Source organism: Quercus lobata, chromosome 8 (assembly GCF_001633185.2).
Source record: "Quercus lobata isolate SW786 chromosome 8, ValleyOak3.0 Primary Assembly, whole genome shotgun sequence".
Lineage (NCBI taxonomy): Eukaryota > Viridiplantae > Streptophyta > Magnoliopsida > Fagales > Fagaceae > Quercus > Quercus lobata.
In genome coordinates this window covers 35,259,501-35,286,971 of record NC_044911.1, presented here as the reverse complement: position 1 = coordinate 35,286,971, position 27,471 = coordinate 35,259,501, and the positions used below count along the sequence as shown (strand labels likewise).

Here is a 27,471-nt window from a genome sequence, read left to right as displayed (position 1 = left end):
TGTGCTTCGCATGGTTGTATTTTTGTTTTAGTTTATAAGCTTGTATCTATCACAAATGAAAATAATTTTTATTATTGTATAGAGAAGTTTTTTATTATTATTTTGTGTTGACTTATTTTAATTCATAGATGAAATTGATCTAGGGGACAAAGCCTACTGGTTCTCACCTTATCTGCCGTATATGCCATACAATAGCTGGATAAACAAAAGGAGGGCATGTGCCATATGTTTCCAAAATTCGATGTTGATCTCTACCCCTTTTTGCCGAAGCGTCTGCAGTCTGCACTGCCATTTGCTTCTCAGTAGGTATGAAGAAGGTGAATGGTCCACTTCTTAAAATGAACGCAAGAAAGTAAAGCCAAAGAAAATAACGAAAAAAAACCACGAGAAAGATGAGTGGAGGAATTTGAGATCCCCATCAATGCGAGTCAATATGCATCTCCAATAATTGAGCTTTGTGTAACAAACTACCATTTAGCCCGCAAAAATTTATATCATTGCGCTCAATGGTTTATTCGTGAATTGACATGAGATAAGTATGCACCATGCAGAGACTTCAATTGAAACGGGTTGGAGGATCTTCCTGTCGCAATCAGGTCTGCAAATACCTATGACCTTGTGGCTTAATAGCATATTGCCCCCTACGTGGAGTTAAGTTTTAGACTTTAACCCCTCGTACAGTTTTACTTATACTTGACACCAAAATAATAATTGATGATGTCAAAAATCATCAGTAAGCTACACGATCCTCACGTGCTCAAGAAAACACTTGCACAACACAAAACAAAAAGAACTTAGGAGAGTACCAATGTGGTACCGGCCAAAAACCCTCCGAAGGTTAAGTTAGAGAACTTTCACAACTTTAAAGTGCCAGAGTTGGGGGGAATTATGCGTACCTTGGTTTGCGAGGGTTTTGGGGTTTTTATAGTAGCATAGGGTTGACATCTGTTCCTTGGCTTAGAAGATCTTTCCTTGTGTGAGAGATCCTCTTTAATTCGCATATTTTGTAGAACCCTTTCCTCGTAAAACTCCCCTTGATTAGGGTTAATTGTGGAGCGCAAGATATTTCCTTATATACTCATGCATGTAGGCCAAGGCAGGCCATGTCAGACTCGTCAAAGGTTTGCTTATCCTCTTCAGCTTCCTTCCGTCAACTTCTTATCCCGTCTACAAATCCTAGTCCTCTCGTTCAGGTGTTTGTTGACTTCGTGGTGCAACCATCAGCTTTGAGGTGGTACCATTGACTTTATACTTACGGCTAGCTTATGGACATATAAGTGAGGCCAACGAGTCCATCAGGGTCGTCACCTTTGCCTAACATGGACGAGTTTATCAATATTACAAAATTACCCTTATCAGTTGCCCCCTACTCCATAGCCTCGTCGGCTTCAACCAACGGGTTATGGAGTTATTGTAGCTTTTTATTGTTTATTATTTTTTGTTTATTCAAAAAGAAAAGGCATTTATGGATGATTCCTCGAGCAACCTTTATTAATTGCCTGAACGCGTGGCACAAGCTGGTTGGCCTTGTTTCTGGATGAGAGTGTCACTTTGTCTTCTGTGCCTTTTATATCCTATATATACCTCACCTCCTCCCCTCATTCCTCTTATTTCAAATTTGCTGATCTTAAGAGAAAGAGCTCGTCATTTCTGAAAACCTTGCTTTCGTCAGCCTACTAATCCTATCACCTTTGCTGCCATCGTTTCGCAGAGGCCATCATTTTTTGAGGAACCGTCAACTTCGTAAGTTCTTTTCTTTTACTCTATCTTTTGTTTTCATTTTTCTTAGTTAGTCATTGATTCTGTAGTGAGGCAGTCAACATAGGTTCTTAGAATACCTCCGTTGCTTGTAGGTAATTAGATGTCTAGAGAAGCGACGAGTGAACAGCCATCAGTCCGTGAGGGAGCGGGCTATGACGAGATGTTCCAGTCAGGTTGTGAGCCTGATAAACGCTTCTCCTGGTCGTCAAAGATGGAAATGTCAGCCCAATCTCCTGATGAGGAAATGGAAAGTTATAATGGAAGGGAAGGTGAGGAAGAAGTGGTAGGTGAGGGTGAAGACGGGAATGATGATGGAGAAAAGGAGAGAAAGGATTTCAGGAATGAAGATGACAGTGATGAGGAAACCTCCGAGGGAGTTTTAGGAAGTCCTAGGGATGACCACACCCGTCCTTTTATTCTCCCTAAAATATGGACCATCAATGACTTTATGCCGACAATGTCAGCCAAGGTTTTTAATACTTTAAGAGACCGTTACCGAATTGCTGACCACATCCCAATCCATCTCCCTAGGAAGTGAAAGTTCAAAAACGTGTAAAAACACCTTTGAACGTTTAGACCCCCAAATAACAACTTAATCAATTCAAGCAATATGTCAAACAACTAGTGTGCGGAAACTTAACATATGCTATCATACGAAATTGATTAAATACTATCTAAGCCATAACAAAATAAAATCCACAGCAGATAATTTAAAGGCAAAGATAGAGGAAGGAAGATGCAAAAACAAAGACAACACGCGATGTGTTATCGAAGAGGAAACCGAAGTCCTCGGCGAAAAACCTCTCCGCCGCCCTCCAAGCGGTAATCAATCCACTAGAAAATATAGTTGGGATACAAGGACAGCAATAGACCCTCCAAGCCTAATCTACCCAGTGCACCTAAGCCCTCCAAGCTTCTTGCTCCAACGAGGTTGCGCCAAACCTTTTTCTTTTCTAGCTTTCCGGATTCCGCTACTAGACCGTAGCATCAACCAATGAAAATTGGTTCCTTCCTAACTGCTTCCCAGAAATCCAAACAACAGACTCACAATGATGATGATGGTGAGAACCTGGTTTGGTATAATGCCTCTTAAGGATTTGACAATGGAGAGGAAGAGAGTTGAGGAATTTAAAGAGATTCTAAGGTAGAGATTGTGGGTGAAACAATCTGGTTTTTCTTTAGGGTTTCTCTCTCAAAATTCTCTCTGGAAGCTCTCTTTCAATCGTGGGTAATAGGGGTATTTATACTGGAGTGGAGAGGAATGTGAAACGTCAGGTTTTTACAAAACAGGGGTGGCTCGCGGCTTGACCTCGCGGCTTGACCAAGTCGCGAGATCCAGTCGCGAGATAACCGTATGGCCAGTTGTCCTGTTTTGTCCTGTAGTGCTCCAGCTAGCATGACTGTTCATCTTCCAGCATACTTGGCACGTGTGCAGCTTCTGGCGGCTTGCAGCCGCGAGTCACCCGCGAGTCCCAGCCGCGACACTCTGTTTTCTTGCACACTCTTGAGCAAACTTCACTCTATCTCACTCACTACCCTTACATCAAACCCACCTAAATACAGGGTTACTAAATGCTGAATTACAAGCAAATTTGGCACGGAATAAAGCCAATAAGATGGTTGAATAAATTCAACCTTACAGGAAGTTTGAGAAGTGCTACTCGGGGAGGACCGCGGACGTTGGCATGTACGATGCCATGTTCGCAGCAGGATTGAGGTTGCCACTAATGGCACTACATCGTCAGTTGGCCAATTTATTAGGATTGTTTGTCAGCCAAGTTGCCCCCAATGCCCGAAGGATATTCATTGGGGTTGAGATCCTGTGAGGTCGTCTAAGTGGAGAAAACTATCAACTAACTCTTGACGAGTTCTTTTTGTGTCAGACATGCTTAACTCCAATAGGAATTGGAAGGGCAGGTATTTTTTTGTCAAATAGACGAACTGGGTGTGTCATCAAGAAGAGTGGGTGACAATGCCTCATGGATTTGACAATACTTGGGGTATCATCAAGGATTGAGGTTTAGAACCGTCTACATTTCCCCATTTCTTTATTCATTTGTTTCAAGTTTCTAATGTCGTCTACCTTTCTCATTTTCAGCTAGTGTTCATCCACATATTACAGACGAGCAAGAAGTCTTTATTCATCGAGTTACACAGATCCCGTTGGACGAGCGAAGGTGTCAAGACCTAATTACACTCGACACTTCGCACGCTTATTGCGGAGGTCCTCAACCGACGCTAGTAACTCGTAGATTAAACGCCTATTCCCGTCAAAGTAAATTGCATTTATTATTATTTTTGTTGTCTTTTATTCACGTCTGCTAACTTAACGTTGTCACTTGTCCTTTGTAGAAATGGAGGCAGCCAAATAGAAGGCATTGGTGAGGGTGGCTGCAGCACGTAGGAAAGAGGAAATGGAGAAGGAGAAGGGGAAGGAGGGAGCATCCTCGTTGGCCCCTAAGGTTGACGGGAAGGGTGTGCCCAAGAGGAAGGCTGACGGGAAGGATGACCATCCTCCCAAGAAAGTATATGTCGCCCCTGGGGATAAACTGCCCAAGAAATCATCGCCTCCCAAGCCAATCCATAGTGCAGGCAAAGGATTAATGAAGACGTCAAGTCCCGTCACTCAGGGATCTATCCGTCGTCTCCTTACTCACAAGGAACATGCCGTTGAGGTGGTTGAGTCAATCATCAAAGACACGGACGTGGATCCTTGCGCTGAGTAGACGACGGAGGAGCTGGGGGCATCAGGCCTTTTTGACCTCGCACGGTTACATCTCTTCTTTTCTTTCTTTCTTTTTATTTATTTGATGCTCAATGTTTGACAGTTGTTCTATTTGTAGGTGTTGTTCCGTATGAAACTGCTGCAGGACAGGAGCGTCACCCAAGAAGGGGTGATTGCCCGTTAACACATGCACAACGGGACCTTGACCGACGAGCAAGAGCAATACAAGGGTGCCCTTCATACTCTCAATACGAAGGTGAAGGAGCTAAAAGAGAAGTTGGAGGAGAAGGGTTGTCAGAAGAAAAAGAAGCAAGAGGTAAGGCAACGGTGGAAAATGAGCTAACAGCTCTTCTCGGCTAGGTGGAAATGGCTAGGGCTGACGTCATGGCAAAGTTTAAGGCTTCACAACCTTATATAGACTCTTGCACCGTCTACTATGGTGACGGGTTTGAGGACTACCTAAAGTAGGTTCAGTCTGTCTACCCCCACTTGGATTTTTCCATGGTAACCATGGACGATCCCCTGTCGTCGACTCCAACAGGCAACACCATTTTTGAGGAAACTGACAACTCCACCCAATCAGAGCAGGATCCAAAGAATGATGGTGTCGTCCTTGCTCAACCTGTCATGAAAAAGCCCATCACCCCATTGATCCCGTCTGCCAAAGCTCAAGATGTTGAAAACCCTCCAACTCAAGGTGTCCAGGATCTTCCCAAAGCCGATGAAAACAAACAAGACACCCCGACATCCTGAACTTAGCTTCTTCTTTTTTCTTTTTTTCTTTTTTTTTTTTTTCTTTTTTTTTTTTTTTTAATGATGATCTTATTGTATATTTAGTCTAACTTCCAGACAATGTTAAATACCCTTTTGTTTTTTGGGCTTTGTTTGTAAAAATCTTACTTTATTTATGCTATGCTTTTTATACCCGTCACTCATGTTGATCTTTATGTTTTGAAGTATGTTTGCCCATTCATTTTCACGCATGCAAGAGGATGTAGGATGCATCCATCTACTTTGGTGGACTCGTCCACTTGTGGATAATGAATTTTAGGTCATCTTTGTAGACTTGATAATTTTAACTATCAACTCATCCACTAATGTACTCTGTGGCAAACCCATCCACTTGTGGATTTTATAATTCTTAAGTATTCTCGCAGGATGAACTCGTCCACTTATGGACTTAATAATTTTAAAGCATCCTCATAGGATGAACCCGTCCACTTGTGGACTAATTTTAAAACATCCTCATAGGATGAACCCGTCTACTTATGAACTTAATAACGAACTCGTCCATTTGTGAACTTAATAACAAACTCGTCTATTTGTGGACTTGATAATTTTTAAAGCATTCTCATAGGATGAACCCGTCCACTTGTGGACTTAATAACGAACTCGTCCATTGGTGGACTAAATAATTTTAAAGCATCCTCATAGGATGAACCCGTCCACTTGTGGACTTAATAACAAACTCGTCCACTTGTGGACTTAATCATTTTTAAAGCATCCTCATAGGATGAATTCGTCCACTTGTGGACCTTGCCATAAAAGTAGTTTTGTAGAGCCAAATAGATACACAGATCATGTCTGAATAACTCCTCTTATTATAAAAGCATGCATAAGTAGAAACCGTTCTTAAAAAGGATAACAAAAAAGCTGCCCTTAGGGCTTAGAAAGTATTATAGGTAAAAATTAATTGAAAGAAATAAACTAGAAATGAGGAATGTCGCTTTTCCTATTTTCTTCTCTACTAATAGTATTTCCCAAGATGCTTGGTGTTCCATGGATGGTGTAACTTCTGTCTGTCTAGCGTCTCGAGGTGGTAGGCGCCTTTCCTCTCCCATGAGGTAATTTTGTAAGGTCCTTCCCAATTTGGACCAAGCTTTCCTAGGGTGGGATCTCTGGTGGCATCCGTCACCTTCCCTAAAATGAGATCTCCCACCTTGAAGTCCCTATGTCTGACTCTGGACTTGTAGTGCTTGGCCATGAGGTCCTGGTATTGTGCGAGTCTTTGTTTCGTTGCTGCCCTGACTTTGTCCACTAGATCAAGCTGTAGACATATGGCCTCGCCGTTCCTTCTTTCATCATAGTTGTCCACCCTGTAGCTTGTGGGTCCAACCTCAGCCGAGATAACTGTCTCGCTTCCGTACGCTAGTTGAAACAGTGTCTCCTCTGTAGGTGTTCTAGCTATCATTATGTATGCCTATAGCACGCTTGGCAGTTCTTCAGGCCATATACCCTTTGCCCCCTTGAGCCGAGTCTTGATGATTTTAAGCAAAGATCGGTTCGTGACCACAACTTACCCGTTGGCTTGAGGGTGGGAGAGGGAGGAGTAGTGGTTCTTGATTCCCAATTGTGAGCAAAAATCCAGGAAGGAGTCGTTGTCGAACTATTTCCCGTTATCTAAGACCAGGACTCTAGGGATACCATATCTACAAATGATGTACCTTCAGACAAAGCTCCACACATTCTTCTCTATGACGGTAGCTAAGGCTTCAACTTCTACCCACTTCATGAAATAGTTTATGTCGACTATAAGGAACTTCAGTTGCCGTATTGCTATTAGGAATGGGCCCATAATGCCTAGTCCCCACAAAGCGAACAACCAAGGGGATGTTATTAGGGTTAACTTTTCCGACGGCTATCTAATGACATTGATGAACCTTTGACATTTATCGCAGGTCTTGACATAAGTCTGGGCATCCTTTTGCATAGTAGGCCAATAGTATCTAACTCGAATCAGTTTGTACACCAATGACTGTGACCCTGAGTGGTTCTCGCAGATCCCTTCATGGACTTCCCTCATGACATAGTCTACTTCTTCAAGACTTAAACACCTTAGGTACGGGCAGGAGAAGCCTCTTTTATACAAGATGTCTTTTATCAGAACGAATTGTGCTGCTTGGACCTTCAACTTCCTTGCGGCTTCCTTATCGTCTTGTAATACACCATTTTTTAAGTAGGAGAGTAATGGTGTGGTCCAGTTGCTTTCAGAACCTATCTCCTGCACATTGACGGGATCTATTAGTGGTGAGAGCTGGACAAAGGAAAGTACCCTTTTGGGGATGATTATGTGCTTTGCTAATGCAGCCTTAGCAACGATCGCCTTGCTCATTCTCTCTTTTGGGGATTTGAAGAATCTTGGCCTGTAAGTCGTCTACCCTTCTCTTTACTTGCTCTAGGTACTTCTTCATCCTTTGGCCCTTACATTCGTAATCCCTGTTTACTTGGTTTGTGACGACTTAGGAGTCACAATAAATGACCACACTTGCTGCCCCTACTATTTTAGCGAGATCAAGTCTTGCTATTAGAGTTTCGTACTCCGCTTCATTGTTGGTAGTAGGGAAGTCGAGATGAACCATGCATTCGATCTTATCCCCTTCTAGAGAACAAAGCATAATACCCACTCCTCTAACCTGTTTGTTAAACGACCTATCTGTATGTATACTCCACCAAGGATACTCTTCTGCCCCCTGGCTTTCCCCGTTAGCGAACTCCGCAATGAAGTCAACGACTACCTGCCCCTTAATGGCCATACGTGGGTGGTACTATATGTCAAACTTACTCAACTCTATTACCCATAGTGCCATTCGTCCAACGACTTCAGATTGCTCATTGCTCATCGCAAGGGCTTGTCAGTCATGACAATCACCGTGTGGGCTTGGAAGTATGGCTTGAGCTTGCGAGCTGTGGTAACCAAAACGAAGGTGAACTTCTCCATTGGTGGGTACCTTTCCTCTGCAGCATGAAGTGCTCGACTGGCATAGTATACAGGCTTCTGCACCTTGTCCTCTTCTCTAATCAATGCCGCACTAACGGCGGCCGGGGATATAGCCAAGTAGAGGAACAATTCTTTCCCTAGTTTTGAGGGACTCAACAACGGTGGGGAAGAGAGGTAGGCCTTTGGGTCATCAAATGCCTACTAGCACTCGGCCATCCACTCAAAGGATTTCCTCAGTGTGTGGAAGAAAGGTAGACACTAATCTGTTGCCCTTAACACAAACCTATTTAGTGCAGCTACCTTGCCGTTGAGGCTCTGTACTTCTTTCACACTCTTTGGGGGTGCCATCTCTACTATGGCCCGAATCTTGTCTAAGTTGGCCTCAATACCTCTCTAAGACACCATGAATCCCAGGAACTTTCCTGCCGTCACCCCAAATGCACACTTGCCCAGATTGAGCTTCATGTTGTAAGAGAGAAGGGTGTCGAAGGTTTCCCTAAGATCACCCAAATGATCATCCTCCCTTCGGCTTTTTACTAGCATGTTGTCAACATAGACTTATACATTTCTTCCAATTTGATGTGCGAACATCTTGTTCATGAGCCTCTAATATGTCACGCCCGTGTTCTTAAGGCTGAACGTCATCACTTTGTAGCAGAAGAGGCCTTAGCTGGTAACAAACGAAGTCTTCTTCTGATCCGATTCATCCATTCTGATCTAGTTATAGCCCGAAAAAGCATCCATGAAGCTCAGTAACTGGTGTTAAGTCATCGAGTCTACTAGGATGTCAACTTGCAGAAGGGGGTAACTATCCTTGGGGCATGTTTTGTTTAGGTCCTTAAAGTCCACACACATTCTCTACTTCCCATTGGCTTTCTTGACCATTACTACATTCACTAGCCAATTGGGGTAGTAAACTTCACTAATGAAGCCTACCTCTTGCAACTTGCAGACTTCTTCTGCTATAGTTTGGTCTCGTTCTTGGGCGAACACCCACTTCTTTTGACGGATGGGTGGAAAGGAGGGCGACACATTTAACCTATGCACCATGACCGAAGGGTCGATTCCTGACATGTCTTTATGAGTCCAAGCAAATACATCTTTGTTCTCTTTAAGAAAAGTTGTGAGCGCTTGATGGACCATCAGGCCAGCAAAGGTGTCGATCCTTGTTGTTTGATCTGGTCTGGAGTTGTCGAGAAGTATCTCCTCAAGTCTTTTAATGAGTTTGGCCATTGTTCATTGTTTGTAGGTGATCCTCCATCTTTAACATTGGTATATAACATTGCCACTTGATCTTCTCGTACTTCTCCTGCTCCATACTCGGTGGGGAATTTGATCATCAAGTGGTAGGTTGAAGTTACGGCCTTTCACAAGTTGAGGGTAGGTCGTCCGAGGATGGTGTTAAAGTGGATGAGCAGTCAACAACAAGGAATGTAACATCTTTAGTGACTTGCTGAGGGTAATCGCCAACCGTAACAGGCAACGTGACCGTGCCAAGGGGGTATACTTTAGTCCCTCCGAACCCAACGAATGGGGCGTTGGTCGAGATCAACTGTTCCTTGTTAATTCTCATCTCTTAGAACGCTGGTCAGTAGAGGATGTCAGAAGAGCTTCTGTTGTCGACTAGGACCCAGTGTATGTTGTAGTCTCCTACCCATATGCTAACGACGAATGCATCGTCATGTGGGTGGTGGGGACGTCGAGCATCATCTTCCAAGAATTCGATGATGGGGTTGGTGATCTGCACCATCTTTGGGACGAAGTCCATTAGCTAGACGTTCTGGACCATCCTAAGGTAAGTCTTACAAGCCTTTTTGGACGAACCAGAGGCTGTTGTGCCTCCCACAATCATTCTTATATCTCCTATAGGTGGCTTAGGACGCTTGTTATCCCGTCGGGGAATCTGCTCTTATGGTGGATCTGCCCATTCCTTGCTGACGAATCTTTGCAACTTCCCTTATCTAATGAGAGCTTCTATATGTTGCTTCAAGTCGTAGTAGTTAGTTGTGTCATGGCCGTGGTTATAGTGGAAGCAGCAGTACTTGTCTCTAAACCTCTTGTTGGGATCTCCCTTCAACTTGCCGGGAAATGTCAGGGCCTTTTCGTCTTTAATCTGCATCAAGACTTGGTCGATCGGGGCAGTCAGTAGGGTGAAGCTTGTGAACCTCCCCGTGGGGGGCTTGGAGCTCCTGTCTTCTTGCCGTTCTTCGGTCCTAGCCATATTTTGCCCCTTATCCTGCCGTACATCCTCCTGTCTTTCCCTCTTTTTGGGCTTCTCTTCTCAGGCCAATAACGTGTCTACCACATTCATGTATTTAGTAGCCCTGTAAAGCACATTTGACATGGTTTTTGGGTCGTTCTTATATAAAGAAAATAGGAACTTACCCTTTTGTAACCCATTTGTGAATGCGACCACAAGTATCTTGTCGTCAACTTCATCGATTAAGAGTGCCTCTTTGTTAAAGCGGGCTATGTAAGAAATTAGCGTCTCATCCTCCCGTTACTTAATGCTCATCAGGCACGCGATGGACTTCTTATATCTGTGCCCCCCGATGAAGTGCGAGGCAAACTAGGCGCTTAACTCCTTAAAGGTGCTAATGGAACTGGGCATCAGTTTACTAAACCAAACCTTTGCGAGGCCGTTCTATGTAATGGGGAAAGCCCTGCACATGATCTCATCCGCCACCTCTTGAAGGTGCATCAGGGTCTTGAAAGATTATAGGTGATTTAGGGGGTCTTTAGATCCGTCATAACTTTCCACCTGTGGCATACGAAACTTTGGTGGAAGGGGGAACGAAGTGACAGATGCGGTGAATGGTGAGTCAGTTCGATGGACCAAGTCATCAAGGTCGCTTGACACTCATCCTCTGAGGGCGTTCATCTTGAATTCCATCTGTTCCTTCATCATCTGCATCTTTGCAACAATGTGAGGTGGGGCCATGTCTGTGGCGGATGGACAGCTCGTGTCCTATCGCTCTAGTCTGCTTGGGGCATTGTTGCCTTCCGGCCCCTCTTAATCCCTCCTTTCAACGCTGGTGCCTTCTTGGTCCTCCTCCTGGGTGTTAAGCCTCGTGTTCTTTTGGCACAACTACTCTTCTAAATCATGGTTCTTCATGGTGAGGCGCTCTACAGCAACGGCGAGAGTTTGAACCTATCTTTCAAGGGCAGTGGTGCGTGGTTCACCTCCTTGAACATTGTTAGTGGTTACCATCAAGCGAGTAAGTAACATACAACTCTTTGTCTGGGAAGTGATAGTATAGCTTACAAGTCGCAATTGTATTCCCACAGACGGCGCTAACTGATGATGTCAAAAATCATCAGTAAGCTACACGGTCCTCACGTGCTAAAGACAACACCTGCACAACACAAAACAAGAAGACCTTAGGAGAGTACTGGTGTGGTACCGGCCAAAAACCCTTTAAAGGTTAAGTTATAGAACTTTCACAACTCTAGAGTGTCAGAGCTGGGGCGAATTATGTGTACATTGGTTTGTGAGGGTTTTGGGGTTTTTATAGTAGCATAGGGTTGACATTCGTTCCTTGGCTTAGAAGATCTTTCCTTGTGGGAGAGATCCTCTTTAATTCGTGTATTTTGTGGAACCTTTTCCTTGTAGAACTCCCCTTGATTAGGGTTAATTGTGGGGCGCAAAATATTTCCTTATATACTCATGCATGTAGGCCAAGGCAGGCCATGTCAGACTTGTCAAAGGTTTGCTTATCCTCTTTAGCTTCCTTCTGTCAACTTCTTATCTTCTTCAGCTTCCTTCTGTCAACTTCTTATATCGTCTACATGTCCTAGTCCTCTCGTTCAGGTGTTTGTTGACTTCAAGGTGCAACCATTAGCTTTGAGGTGGTACCGTCGACTTTATACTTATGGCTAGCTTATGAACATACAAGTGAGGCCGACGAGTTCATCAAGGTCGTCACCTTTGCCTAACATGGACGAGTTTATCAATATTATAACATTACCCTTATCAATAATAATAATCATAGCACAAAAATACTCAAATACATCATTCAATAAAAGAAAATTCTCATATCTATGGATTTCTTTGATCATTTCATTTATTTATTTTTTATTCTCATCTTCTCTATGTTACATCATCTAATATCTATGGTAAGCTTCTGTGTAAGGGACATTATTCTTATGATGAACAGTTTCTATTTGGGCATAATTTGATATTTTTTATTTTTTATTTCTCATTTCTCATTAGAGAAAACTTTTATTTGTAAATTTCATAAATTAGTTTTGCTGCGGTAATTGTGAATTGATTTTACGTAGTTTAACAATTGACAAAAAAGAGAGAAATATATAAAACGATAGAGTTTCTGATAAATTCTCTCATAATATAAATAAATGAGTCATCTCACTCGATGACCGAATATCTCTCTATTTTGCTTCAGCTTCTCCTTTTTCTCTTCAGTGTGTAAGACACGCCCAAGACACCTTCCAAGAGAAAACAAGGTGACTTTTGTGGCTTGTTCAACAGCCTCATTTAATGAGGTGTCCTATAGAATGTGGGCTAGACTACAATGGTGCCATGCACCCAACATTGTGAACTGACACATAGACTAATAAGAGCATTCGCACTGGGACTTCTAAATGGCATATGTAGGATAACTTTACCATTTTCACACAAAAACCAAGCTTCATCCGGACTTTTAAAACTCAACTATTGCAAAAAAATTTCCAATAGTGCTATAGTGCAATTCTACCTTTAGAATTGCACTGTAACTCAATTCTAAACCGAAATAATAGTTTTTAATACTCTCTCCACCATTTTTAACCCCGAAATTTCTCTCCTCTCTCATTATTTCTCTTCTTTTCTCTCCCTTCTTTCTTTCTCATCTACTCTCTGCTCTCTTCAGACCCAGGACCTCGTGCTCTCTTCGATGACCCTCTCTCTCTCTCATCTTGTGGTTGTGGGTTTCTCTATCTTTCTCTCTAGTGGTGGTGGGATTGTGACTGACGTGGGCGTGGGTTGGCGTGGGTTTTGATGACAGTGGGTTGTGGGTTTTGACAACGGTGGAGATCGACGTGGGTTTTGACAACATCGGCGTGGGTGTTGACAATGGTGGAGATTGGCGTGATGGAGATCAGTGGGTGGCGAGATTGGCGTGGTGGAGATCAATGGGTGGCGAGATCGGTGGAGCTGTGGTGGCTGTGGCGTTGTGATCGGCGTGAGTGTTAATGGTTTTTCTTTTTCTTGTTCTTTTTTGCCGATCTGGGTTGATATGGATGATGGAGGAGTTGTGTGGAAGAAGGTGAAAAGTAAAGTTAATGGAGGAGTCTAGAAGGTAGCGTGTGGAGCAAAAAATTGGGAAAAAAGAAAAAATATATTTTATTATGTAGATATATTATTTTAATGAGTAGAATAGGAAATAAAAGTTGGGATGCTGAATGTATTGTAAAATGGTATTGTATAATTGATAAAGTAGGTTTTTGAGACGGTAAAATAAAATAGAATAGAATTTGCTGATGTGAATGCTCTAAGTAATTTGGTTTAAAATTGGTAGTATAATTTGGCACAACCGGGGCCTAAATCCGTAATAGAATGATTTTCTTTGTTTACGTGACATATCATGTTGTCATGAAGTATGCTTATCGAAACAACTGGATCCACTAATTTAGTCATTTTTGTTTTGTTCTTGCTTTGTAAGTCAAAAAAAAAAAGTAAAATGACAAGGAAGGGATTCAAATCAAACAATAAAAGTGGTTTAAGTTGCATAATTGTTTTGTAAGCTTTTCCCATTTTCACAGTGAAAATTGCTAGCCAAGAAGTCATTGCGTCGACAAGTAAGAACATGAGGCCATTTTAGTACCAAGAAAGCCAAAACAGCAGGAGTTGCTGAAATTAGATGATCAGCAACCACACCGACACTGTGCTTCTAACAACAAAGTAAATTCTACTTGTGTGTGTGCTTTTTTCATCATGGTAGTAGAAAGTTGAAAAATGGGAGCAATCACCGTAATTAAGGGATGGTCTGCAAATTGCATGCTGTGTTCCATGTTCATCTTGTACATACTAGTATTGCTGTGTTCCTTTCATGTTTATTGCGCTGATAAAGTTTCTTTGAGGTATGGCCAGTGGATTAGAGACCATGCAGAAACTCTGGTTTCGCTTGGAAGAAAGTTTGAATTAGGATTCTTTAGTCCTGCTGGAAGTTCTGGCTACAAAAGATATGTTGGAATATGGTACATGTGGGATAAGCGAACAATTGTACGGGTTGCCAACTGAGATGACTCGCTTATCAATACTACTACTGGAGCTTTCGGATTTACAACAGATGGCAACCTCACGATATTAGATACGAGTAGTGGGAAGGTTCATTGGTATTCGAAAATTGATAGTTATTATTGGTGTGATCCGTGTATAGCTACAAACAGGATTGTGAATCTCACGGATTTTGGAAACCGAGTGCTATTCAATAATGAGACAAGTCTATGGGAGAGCTTTAATAATCCAACTGATACATTTCTTCCAAACATGACTATGCATGAAAACATGAAGTTGACTTCTTGGAGAGACCGTGATGACCCTGGAACTGAGAACTTCATGTTTATGCTAGATACAGTAGGAAATTCGAACACACAAATCGTCAACAAAGAGGGGAAGATTTACTGGAAAAGCCCGGATTATGGTGGGTGGTACTCTATCGTCACAACAGCAGAAGGTCATTATCGTGATCATTTTAAGAATGCAAGGTTGGTGATGAATTTTAGTGGGAAGATAGAGTATTGGATACAGAGCACAAACGAGACTTAGTTGCTGTCAGATGTGGATCCGGGTGACAATTGTAGTGTGTACAATTTTTGTGGAAAATTTGGTAGCTGTAATTTAAACAATAATAAATTTCCATGCAAATGTTTGCCAAGGTTCATGCCCCATGTCGCTCAGAAGTGGTATTCTGGAGATTTTTCAGATGGCCATGGGTGCACCAGAAATTCGATGTTTGGTGGTGACACCATCTTGAACTTAAAGATGATGAATATAGGCGGAAAACCAAAACAACATTACAACAAAATGTATTTTTAGCGATGAAATATGAATTTCGTCGCTAATAATGGAAAAAAATTATAACATTTAGCGACGAAAAATAATTTTCGTCGCTATTGTGATCTAAAAAATGGGCGCCAGCGAAAAAACAATTGGGGCAAACTTAATTAATCTATAGCGACAAATTATTTCGTTGCTAAAAGTTGAAATTTTTAGTGACGAAATATTTCATCACTATAGGTACTGCTGTGGATAATTTTAGCGATGAAAATTATTTCGTCACTAAAAGGTGGAATTAGCGATAGAATAAAATCGTCGCTAAAAATAAATCACAAGTTTTCATTTCATTTTTGTAGCGATGAAATTAAAAAAGTAGGAATTTCGTCACTAAAAATCTTAACAAAGTCTGGGTTCTTTAGTGACAAAATTCCTATTTTGTCGCTAAAAACGTAAAAACCATACCGTTTACAATGAAGAAATGGGCATTAGCGACAAAAGTACTTCGTTGCTAAAGATGTGAATATAAATAACCCCATTTCATTACCTAGCTACCTTTATCATTTCAGTCAAAAGAAAAAATACCCAGCCACTCTTCTAGAGTTTTCCCAAACCAAAAAAATACTCACCGTCGCCGATTTGAAGACTGTCGTCGATGTGAAGACCGTCGCTGATTTGAAGAAACCAATCGTCGCCGATGTGAAGACCATCGCCGATTTGAAGAAACCAACCGTCACCAATTTGAAGACCGTTGCCTTCCATCCCTTTACCTTCCTCGAGCTCCAACGACCCTTCGCCTTCCTTCGGACCGGCGACCCTTTGCCTCCCTTCATGTCAGCACCCGACTCTTGGTACACTATTCTTTGTGGGTCTTTCTCTAATTTCTGTTTTGTTTATGAATTTTTTATTTTTTTTCTGGGTTTCAATGTTGCAAACGTTGACAAGTTTTACCAGTAGTGCGATCTCGGTGTGTATTTTTTTTTTTTTTTGTTCTTTCTATATTTTTGTTTTTCTAAACCAAAACAAAAACAAACAAACAAAAAAAGTTTTTTAATATTATGTGACATGGGTTTGTGGTGAATTTTATTGTGAGTCTACAATTGATGACTTACTTGGTGTTGACTGTACTTTTTGATTGTATAACTTGTGGGTTGTTATATGTATTTGAAATTTTTGAGAGTTTGTCAAAAATTCTTTATTTTTTAAGAATGTTCTTAACCTTTGCTACATGTGGTTCTTGTTTTCAACAGTTGATACCGTATACATGTCCTCTTTACTATTGTTTTGGTTTTGTATTACTTTCTACTTATGTTTGCTTTAGTGACAAGAAGTCATAACTTGTTATTTAGGGAAAGGCCAATCTAAATTAAAGATTTCAGGGGCCGAGGTACCTTGATAAATTTACCCTGTTTGGCCTATGGTACATTGGATATTATGGTTTCCTATCCACAACTTTGGCTTGATGAATAATTGTGAAACACTTTGAGTCTACTAAGGGATATCAAGGATTATCAGTGCATTCTTCTTGTTTCTAGTGTGGAGATAAAGAAGACCTCACAATGCTTTTCAATATATGCATATCTTCATTTGTAGCATAGATGACTTACGCGTTTATATTTTGGAGGTCCCAATTTTGTTAACTACTTTTGAGTTTAGTCTTTGGAGAGAGTCAAACCCAACACTTTGTTTTGAAACAGACACAAATGAAGTGATCTCAAATGTTGTCGTGAACAAGAACTAGACACTGGTCATATATAATCATAAAGGTAAGATTATTCATGGGTCGGTTTTTTTCTTTTGTATGTGCGCTTTCTTTTATCTCCAGCTCTCTTTCTCTTTTCCAGCTGAAGAAATTGTGAGGAACAAGGTGAAGAACATAAGTTAACTTTGGACTTTTTTAGAAAGTTGCAAACTTAGCTTGAGCAAAGTAAGTAAATTCTAGTCAAAACTTATAAAACTTTATACTTGTGATATTGGAAATTGAATTTGTGGTAGGTTGTTGTGTTGGAGCAAGCAGATGGCTTGCATGGTGTTATAAGGTGGCTTAAATACATATTGAGAGTGTTTTTTATTTCTTGCAAATGTGAATGAGTATTTTTTATTAGATGTAATGAATAGTATTTTATTTGATTTAAATACTTGTAAAACTATATACTTGTGATATTGGAAATTGGTTTTGTGGTGGGTTGTTGTGTTGGAGCAAGCAGGTGGCTTAAACTAATATTAGGAGTGTTTTTCATTCCATGCAAATGTGAATGAGTATTTTTGATTAGATGTAATGAATAGTATTTTATTTGATTTAAATACTTGTAAAACTATATACTTGTGATGTTGGAAATTGGTTTTGTGGTGGGTTGTTGTGTTAGTGTAAGCGGGTGGCTTGCATAGTGTTATAAGGTGGTTTAAATTCATATTGGAAGTGTTTTTCATTTCTTGAAAATTTGAATGAGTCTTGTTGATTAGATATGATGAATAATATTTTATTTGATTTAAATACTTGTAGAATTCTATACTTGTGATGTTGGAAATTGGTTTTGTGGTGGGTTGTTGTGTTGGAGCAAGCGGGTGGCTTGCATGGTGTTATAAGGTGGTTTAAATTCATATTGGAAGTGTTTTTCAATCTTTTGAATTGTGATTGGGTATTGTTGATTAGATGTGATGAATAGTAGATTTTAATACTTGTAAGCATTATAGTTGTGATGTTTGTGATTGGTTTTCTTGTGGGTTGTTGTGTTGGAGCAAGCGGGTGGCTTGCATGGTGTTATAAGGTGGTTTAAATTCATATTGGGAGTGTTTTTCATTTCTTGAAAATTTGAATAAGTATTGTTGATTAGATGTGATGAATAGTATTTTATTTGATTTAAATACTTGTAAAACTCTATACTTGTAATGTTGGAAATTGGTTTTGTGGTGGGTTATTGTGTTGGAGCAAGTGGGTGACTTGCATGGTGTTATAAGATGATTTAAATACATATTGGAAGTGTTTTTTATTTCTTGCAAATGTGAATGAGTATTGTTGATTAGATGTGATGAATAGTATTTTATTTGATTTCAATACTTATAAAACTTTATACTTGTGATGTTTGTGATTGGTTTTGTGGTGGGTTGTTGTGTTGGAGCAAGTGAGTGGCTTGCACGGTGTTATAAGGTAGTTTAAACTAATATTGGAAGTGTTTGAGTGTGCAATGTACATTTGTTTAAGTATTAATATAGACTTGTGCATTCATGAATGGGATATTGTGCATGAGTTGTCCTTATTTTACTTAAGTAGCTTATAAACTTAGATGGTAGAATACATTATGGCGGTCAAGTTCCTGAATTGGCAAAAATCTACAAAGATTGAAAGTTCAAATAGTGTAAAAACACCCTTGAACGTTTAGACCTCCAATTTACAAATTACCAATTCAAGCTTTATATCAAACAATTAATGTGCGGAACATGAACAAAAGCTTAATACAGAATTTGTAAACAATCTAAGCCAATTAAAATCACATCCGCAGCAGAAAATAAAAGGCAAAAATAAAGGGAATAGAGATGCAAACACAAGGACAACACACGATGTGTTATCAAAGAGGAAACCAAAGCTCTCAGCATAAAACCTCTCTGCCGCCCTCCAAGCGGTAAATAATCCACTAGAAAATGTAATTGGGATACATGAATAGCAATAGACCCTCCAAGCCTAATCTACCCAGTGTACCTAAGCCCTCCAAGCTTTTTGCTCCAACAAGGTTGCGCCGAACCTATTTCTTTTCTAGCTTCCCGGATTCCGCTACTTGACCATAGCATCAACCAATGTAAATTGGTTCCTTCCTAACTGCTTCCCAGAACACCAAACAGCCCTCTCATAGTAATGGATATGGTGAGAAAAGGTTTTGGTAAAATGCCTCTAAGGATTTAACAATGGAAAGGAAGAGAGTTGAGGAATTTGAAGAGTCTCTTATGTAAAGATTGTAGATGAATCAATCTTATTTTTCTCTAGGGTTTCTCTCTCGAAATTCTCTCTGGACGCTCTCTTTCTTTCGTGGGTATAAGGGGTATTTATACTAGGTGTGAATGGAATGTGAAACGTCAGGTTTTTCAAAACAGGGCTGGCTCGTGACTTGGCCTCACGACTTGACTGAGTCGCGAGATCCAACCGCGAGATAACAGAGCGGCCAGTTATCCTATTTTGTCCTATAGTGCTCCAGCTAGCATGACGCTTCAACTTTTGGCACGCTTGGCACATGTGCTGCTTCTGGCGGCTTGCAGCCACGAGTCACCCGCGAGATCCAACCACGAGACTCTGTTTTCTTGCACACTCTTGAGCATTCAACACTCTATCTCACTCACTACCCTTACAACAAACCCACCTAAATACAGGGTTACTAATTGCTGAATTACAAGCAAATTTGGCATGGAATAAAGCCAACAAGATGGTTGATTAAATTCAACCTTACAAAGATGTTCATTTCAATCCAAATACAAATAGGTGGATACACCATGAGGATGAAGCGACATATGTATGTGTATCATTATCATTCTATCCCTATCATGTTTATAAAGCTATAACATATGTAGTATTAATGTTGTGATTGTTTGTTTTTTTCTCTTTCAAATGGTAGGAAACTATTCTCAAAGTGCAAGAGGATCATTGTCAAGATCCTAATGCAATTCCCCTTACACAAGAGGAGATCTCAAACTTGGTTTTTAAGAAGTCTTGTATTGTAAAAGGACTTGGTATGAGACCTTCCTCTTCTCTAGTAACCACTGCCTCATCTAGTTCCTCAGTGGAGTATATCCATCGGTTAGAAAATGAGATAATTGAGCTCAAAGAGGCAAGAGCTATGGACGAAAAGGAGCGAGCTAGGGAGCAAGTGGCGCGAGCTAAGCAAGAAGAGGTCCAAAAGAATATTCTTAATTTTTTGAGGAGTAAGGGTTATGATGACGCTCTTACCTATGGGGGTGGTTCATCTTCAAGTTAAAACACTTATTGGTTAGTACTTTATCTTCAAGTTAAAACACTTCATTTTTTATGTATTATTTGAAACTAATTGTATTATATTACACTTGAAAATTTATATTTGCTTTCTACAACTTATACTTTAGGAATTGTGATTTTAATTCATTGGTGTGGCTACTCTTAATGCATTGTTAGAAATATTTCTTATAACATAGTTAATGTTTTTACTTTACGATTTTAATGTAGTAGTGTTTTTTTATTTGTGCAGATTTCTTATTGGTGGCTTTAGGGGATTTACTTTTGGCCTTACTTGAAGACATATGAGGACATCTTCTGTTGGTTCTAATTATATTATGCTACACTTTTTGTATTGTTATAAAACATCTTGAGTTATTGTATGTGTTGCAAACAATTATTGTATGGAAGGAATTTGAATTGGATACTTGTTTTATTTTTTACTTGTGGAATGTATGGATCGATTTTTTATAAATGTGTTGTTGAAATAAATGTGTTAATTAAATGTGAGGTTTTAATAATGTAATGATAGGTTACAAGTTAATATCAAAGCCATGAAAATAATAAAAATAGAAAATAAGTTTTAGCGATGAACTTTTTCGTCACAAATATAGCAACAAAAAATTGTTTTAGTGATGAAATATTTCGTCGCTAAATGTAGCAGAATTTTGTAAGAGATGGCTTTAGTGACGAAAATTTTTGTCGCTATATGTGCTTGGATTTTCTTAAAAATAGTTGTAGTGACAAATTTTTTCATCACTATATGTACCTGAAAATAGTTTTAGTGACGAAATTGTTCGTCACTAAATATGATTTAATAAACTGAAATGGTTTTAGTGACGAAATATTTTCGTTGCTGAATACTGTTTTTAGCGAGGAAAACATTTAGCGACGAAACGTTTTCGTCGCTAAAAGTTTTTTTTTTTTAAATGAAATTGGACTTTTAGTGATGGGGCTACAGCGATGAAACGAGTTTCGTCACTAAAAGTCCGATTTCATTGCTAAAAGTCCTTAGTGACGAAAAACTGGACTTTTAGTGATAAATTTTTTCATCACTGAAAATACATTTTGTTATAGTGAAAAGTTATCCAGTCGGAAACGAAACAGAATGCAAAGAGTTGTGCCTTAATAACTACGACTACAAGTCTTATATATATGATCAAGACTCAGTAATGGTATGCTCGATTTGGACGCAGGAGTTAGTTAATCTTCAAGAGGAGTATGTTTATGGTTATGACCTCTCCATCCGTGTAGCAATTTCGGATATAGGTAATGTACTAACTGGTCAATTTTACATAAATTGCTTAGATTTACTAAAGTAGAATTTTACTTGAGGAAATTTAGAGAGCGTCTTGAATATGAAGTAGAAAGTTTAGAAATCTTGCCAGCTTTTTATAGTCCAAGCCAAAGTCCATACAAAATGATAAAGAAACAGCCACTCTCTTAAGATACTAGATACAATAATATTTCCACAAAACTAACTGTACAAAATTGTGAGCCTTGTGGCACAATTTCGCCCTATCTCTTTTTGCTTTGTTCGGAGGGCCTCCACCAAATGATCCAAAAGGCTACTGAGAGAGGTGCAGTACAGGGTGTGTCTATTTGTCGCAATGGCCCCAAACTAACCCATCTATTTTTTGCAAATGATAGCCTCTTGTTTTGTAGGGCAACTACTCATGATTGTCAGAAAGTAATGGAGATTTTGTCAAATTATGAGAAGGTGTCCAGGTAAAAATTAAATAGAGAGAAGACTGCATTGTTTTTCAGTAAATCTACCCCATGTGAATTGCAAAAGGAAATCATGGATTTACTTGGGGTTAATAAGCTAAAGCGGTATGAAGAATATTTGGGTTTACCGACCTTGGTAGGAAGGAATAAAAGGGCAAGTTTTGATCGATTGAAGCAAAAGGTTTGGAAGAGACTTCAAGGGTGGAAGGGTAAATTTTTGTCACAAGCTGGAAGGGAAGTTCTCATCAAGTCCGTGATCCAAGCAATACCCACTTTTACGATGAGTTGCTTCAAAGTTCCTACCACTTTATGCCATGAGATTGAAACCCTAATTCGGAAATTTTGGTTGGGCCAAAGGGGGGAAAGGAGGAAAGTACATTGGGTGAAATGGGGGGATTTGTGTCAAGACAAAGACCAAGGAGGCATGGGTTTCAAAGATCTCACAATGTTCAATGAAGCAAAGCTAGCAAAATTAGCATGGAGATTACTCCATGATGACAACTCCTTATTCTATAAAGTCTTCAAAGCAAGGTTCTTCCCTAGGGAGACCATCCTTGAAGCAAAAGACTCCTCCTCAGCTTCATATGCTTGGAAAAGCATCCTTAAAGGCCGGGATGTAATCCTAAAAGGAGCACTTTGGAGAATAGGGGATGGCAAGAGGGTGAGGATATGGGGTGATAACTAGCTGCCATCAAAAACAGCAGCTAAAGTTGCTACACCGGTACTATATGGTCAGGTAAATTCAAATGTGGAGGTACTTATAAACCCAAGAACTAGATGTTGGAGGAGCGATGTTATTGATCATGTGTTCACTGTGCAGGATGCCGAGATTATAAAGAGTATTCCACTCAACTTAACAACCCAATCGGATGCCCTGATTTGGCCTTTCACTCCCTTGGGCATATACTCTGTAAAATCAAGATACCAGTTCTTACTAGAGAATTCTGCCCAATTTTAGAATACAGGCCAAGACACTAAATTCTGGAAAAAGGTGTGGAGTTTGGAGGTGCCTAGCAAAATAAAGAATTTTTTTTGGAGAGCTAGTAAAGATGCCCTGCCCGTTAAGAAGAATCTGTTTCGCAGAAAGATTTCTCAAGATGGGCAATGCGATATTTGCAAAAGCAGGGGATGAGGATGGTTTACATGCCCTGTTCTTCTGTTTTGAGGTGCAAGCGATGTGGAGTACAGATCCTCAGTGGAAGTGGGTTCTGGAGATGAAGGATAGTAATATCAAAGAAGTTTTCAAGAGGGCTTTCTCCGAAAAGAGTGATGTTGAGCTCATGGCGTACACGAGATGGGTAGTTTGGAACCGGCGAAATCAGATTCGCTTCAATGAAGCTTCTTGTCCTCTGAACCAGATTCTAACGTTGTTGAAGGAGAGAAAAGCTGAGTTTCAATGCCTCCACCCAGTAGCAATGACGCCATAGCACCGGAACCATACTAGATGGAAGCCATCGGAAACTGGTGTTTATAAGGTGAATTATGACGAGGCTATGTTTAGCCAACAGGGGAAAGCTGGTCTTCGCGTAATCATCAAGAACAGCGACGGAGCAGTTATGGCATCAATGGCACAACAAATCCCACTCCCTACAACAGTAGCCCAAGTCGAAGCTCTTGCAGCATGGAGAGCCGTTGAATTCGCTTTGGAAATTGGGATCACTAAAGCAATAGTGGAAGGCGACTCAGAAACCATTGTCAGAGAACTCAAGGAACCAACTCTTTCCATGGCACTGCATGGCCATTTGATTCAGGATGTTAAATGTTTAATAAACTCTTTTGTTTTCCTTAGTTTTACTCATGTATGTCACCAAGGTAATAATGCTGCACATGCACTGGCAAGATGGGCGATAAAGAAGCCCAATTTAACTGTCTGGATGGAAGATGTACCACCAGATATTCGACAAATTGTAATGGCTGATTCAGCCACTATTTGATTTATAATAGATGAAAGTCCATTCTCAAAACAAAAAAAAAAAAAAAAAAACATGATCCCTTATCCACTTAGCACTAGCTCAAATTGTGGTGATCCTATGTACTTCAATTTCAATTGCAACACCTCTAGTCAGACTAGCTTCAAGGCCCCAAATGGGACATATCGAGTCACTAATATCGATCAAAATACGTCAAAGTTTTTTATCCAAGTCAAGGATGTAGGAAGTTTGCGGCTAAACCAGTCATTGCCATTTAATCTAACTACTCCAAGAAACTCTAGTTCTAATGTTTCATCTAGAGTTACAGATGATGTTGAGATTGTTTGGGAGCCACCACTGGAGCCAATCTGGAATTTATCTGCAGATTGCAAGGATTGGCCACATTCAACTTGCAAATCAGCAATTGATGGGAAGAGGAGGTGCCTTTGCACCAAAAGCTTTCAATGGGATGGCACAAAGTTAAGCTGTACGCAAGGTTAGGATTCTATATCATGTGCATATTGCAATGTTGCCCCAGTTGAGATTTTTTATTTTCTTCCTTTACTAACTGTGATAATGGTTGCTTTAGTGATTTAGCACAATGTTAGGACCTTGTGTATTTAGCTAAGGACTGATTTTCAGGGGTTTTTCTTTTACTTACGTGTAACGATTCTAATTTTACCTCCAAAGTTGGCAACTCTATCCTAAAATTTGCAAAATCGTCTACAGCAATGTCAATGTGATCATTACCGAGTCATATATTGTTAGAGTCTGTATTTTGTATAAAAATAAATATTTTTGTTTCACAAATTGATGAAAATATACACCCTTTAACTTCCACTAATTATCGTTTGATTATATCATTTGAACCTGTTCACTAATGTAACTAAACATGATGCGAGAGATTTCTATTCAAATTCTATACACTGAAGTATGACTAGTCATCTTTCTTTGTTGTAGTTTCTTCACCATCAGAAAAAGGAATGATATTGCTTCTGATTGTTGGAATAACTAGTGTGATTTTTCTCTGTGCCATTAAAAAACCCGTTGTAAGTTCTTCCGTGTAATTAACATGTGAACTAAGAGACATTAGTGTCTTCTGAATTTAGAAAATAGACAAATTGGCCAAAGCAATCGAGTACAACGCATGTTATATAGTGAAAGCTATGTCCAAGACTTGATAGATTCAGGTGAGTTCCAAGAAGAAGCTGAGAAAGGAATAGATGTACCTTTTTATGATTTGGAAAGCATACGAGTTGCTACTAATAACTTTTCAGATGAAAACAAGCTTGGACAAGGAGGCTATAGGCCTGTTTACAAGGTAATCTCAGCAACATTTAGTGGTCATTAATGTACGTGTCAACTAATTTTTGGTTAATGGTAATATTGTGTATTGGGAATTTTGGTCACAGGGTAAGCTTCCAAGTGGTCAAGAAATTGCTGTAAAGAGGCTTTCAAGTGTCTCAGGTCAAGGTCTACAAGAATTTAAGAATGAGGTGGTATTGATTGCAAAACTCCAGCATCGAAACCTCATCAGACTCTATGGATATTGCATAAAAGGGAATGAAAAGATTTTAATATATGAGTACATGGCTAACAAAAGTTTAGACATCTTCATATTTGGTTGGCTTCTAAACCTATTTCCTGTATCTACTATCCATATTATGTTGATTTTATTTCTTATTTTAGTTGCTAAAATTATTTTTTCAAATGCAAAATGGAATTATGGAAAAACACAAGATCAAAAGCAAAGCATATTTTTGGACTGGGAGATGCGTTTCAACATTATTTTGGGAATTGCTCGAGGGCTTCTTTATCTTCACCAAGACTCTAGATTACGGATTATTCATAAAGATTTGAAAACCAGTAATGTTCTTCTAGACCATGAAATGAACCCCAAAATATCTAACTTTGGATTGGCAAGGAGTGTTGGTGGAAAACAAACGGAGGCAAACACAACAAAAGTAGCTGGAACTTAGTATGTTTCCTATACACAATATGATTGTTGTAGCTGATTATTTATGTATTATGGCAAATCTTCATTCTACTAACTTTGTTTAGATAATATGCACAAAGAAGTGTCATGCTAATATCATAATTTATACAATTGTTGTGATGTAGTGGCTATATGTCTCCGGAGTACGCATTAAATGGAATCTTTTCAATCAAATCTGATGTTTTTAGCTTCGGTGTAGTTTTACTTGAGATTATAAGTGGAAAGAAGAACACTGGTTTTTATCAGTCAAAAGAAGCAATGAGCCTTCTAAGTTATGTAAGTGTGTTGAATTTTCATAACCATCTTCATTCTTATCATATTTTGTTTCATTATAGGCTATGTAGGTGTGTTACTTTTCTAAGAACCTATGCTTTGGTAATTTTTTACTTCATACCAATGTTTTGTTTACTGTCATAGGCATGGAGATTGTGGACCGATGACAAGCTGTTGGATTTAATGGACGAGACGCTACGAGATACTGGCATTGCAGATCAGTTTGTGAAGTGCTTAAATATTGGTCTCTTATGTGTACAACATAACCCAAGCGATCGCCCCACCATGTCAATTATTATCAAGATGCTTGATGGTGAAACTGTGAAGGACGATGGTGCAAACAACCAGCCTTTTCCATAAGGAGAGACCAATCCAACTCAACTTCTTCTAGTAGACCGGAATCAAATAATGAATTAACGAAGAATCTAGAAGGACGATGATGCATGGTTACGGTTAGGGGTGGCAATTCATGTTCGTGTTTCGGGTTCGTGTCATGTTAACTCATACATATCCGACTACATGGGTCAACACTAACCCGACATGTTTATTAAACGGGTCAAGATTCCTCAACCCTAACACGACCCATTTATTAAACGGGTCAGTCGTGTCGACATGTTTATCTGATTTTATTAAATGAAGAAAAACATTTATGAAAAAACAAGCAAATAAATATTTTAAATATAAAATTCAAAACTAATAAGTAACTGCATCACAAATAATCATTCATAACTAAAGCATATCTCAATATCATAAATAATCAATCACAATATGTCAAAGAAAATAAACTATAACAACTAATAAGTTTATATACCTAGGGTTTGAATAGTATATTAGTAAAATTTCATTTAATTAAACGGGTCAAACGGGTTCCATAGGTTGAACCCTAACCCAACCCGTTTATCAAATGGGTCTGTCATGTCAATCCGAATATGACACAAACCCATTAAGTCTCAACCCATGACCTGCTAATTTAGTGTTGTGTCATGTCGGGTTCGCGGGTCGTGTCCAATTTTGCCACCCCTAATTACGGTTCTCATGAATCTTGTTATTCTCTTTATAATTCCTATTGCAATATTCTACGAGGAGATAATACAAATATTTTTCCTTAATTAATTCCGTTGCTGGATACTTCATGAAAGTTCAAAAACGTGTAAAAACACCTTTGAACGTTTAGACCCCCAAATTACAACTTAACCAATTCAAGCAATATGTCAAACAACTAATGTGCAGAAACTTAACATATGCTATAATATGAAATTGGTTAAAAACTATCTAAGCCATAACAAAATAAAATCCACAGCAGATAATAAAAAGGCAAAGATAGAGAGGAAGGAAGATGCAAACACAAAGACAACACGCGATGTGTTATCGAAGAGGAAACCGAAGCCCTCGGCGTAAAACCTCTCCGCCGC

General features: G+C 39.6%; 1 protein-coding gene across 1 annotated transcript in view; it reads left to right on the top strand.

Annotated features, from left to right (window-relative positions):
* Positions 1-26,419, top strand: part of LOC115956791 (G-type lectin S-receptor-like serine/threonine-protein kinase At4g03230) — a 76,679-nt gene extending 50,260 nt beyond the window's left edge. Inside the window, exons 6-8 of the mRNA XM_031075083.1 lie at positions 25,531-25,768; positions 25,912-26,062; positions 26,204-26,419. Coding sequence (XP_030930943.1) covers positions 25,531-25,768; positions 25,912-26,062; positions 26,204-26,419 — 605 coding nt within the window. The remainder of the gene's footprint in view (positions 1-25,530; positions 25,769-25,911; positions 26,063-26,203) is intronic.
* Positions 26,420-27,471: the final 1,052 nt, after the last annotated feature.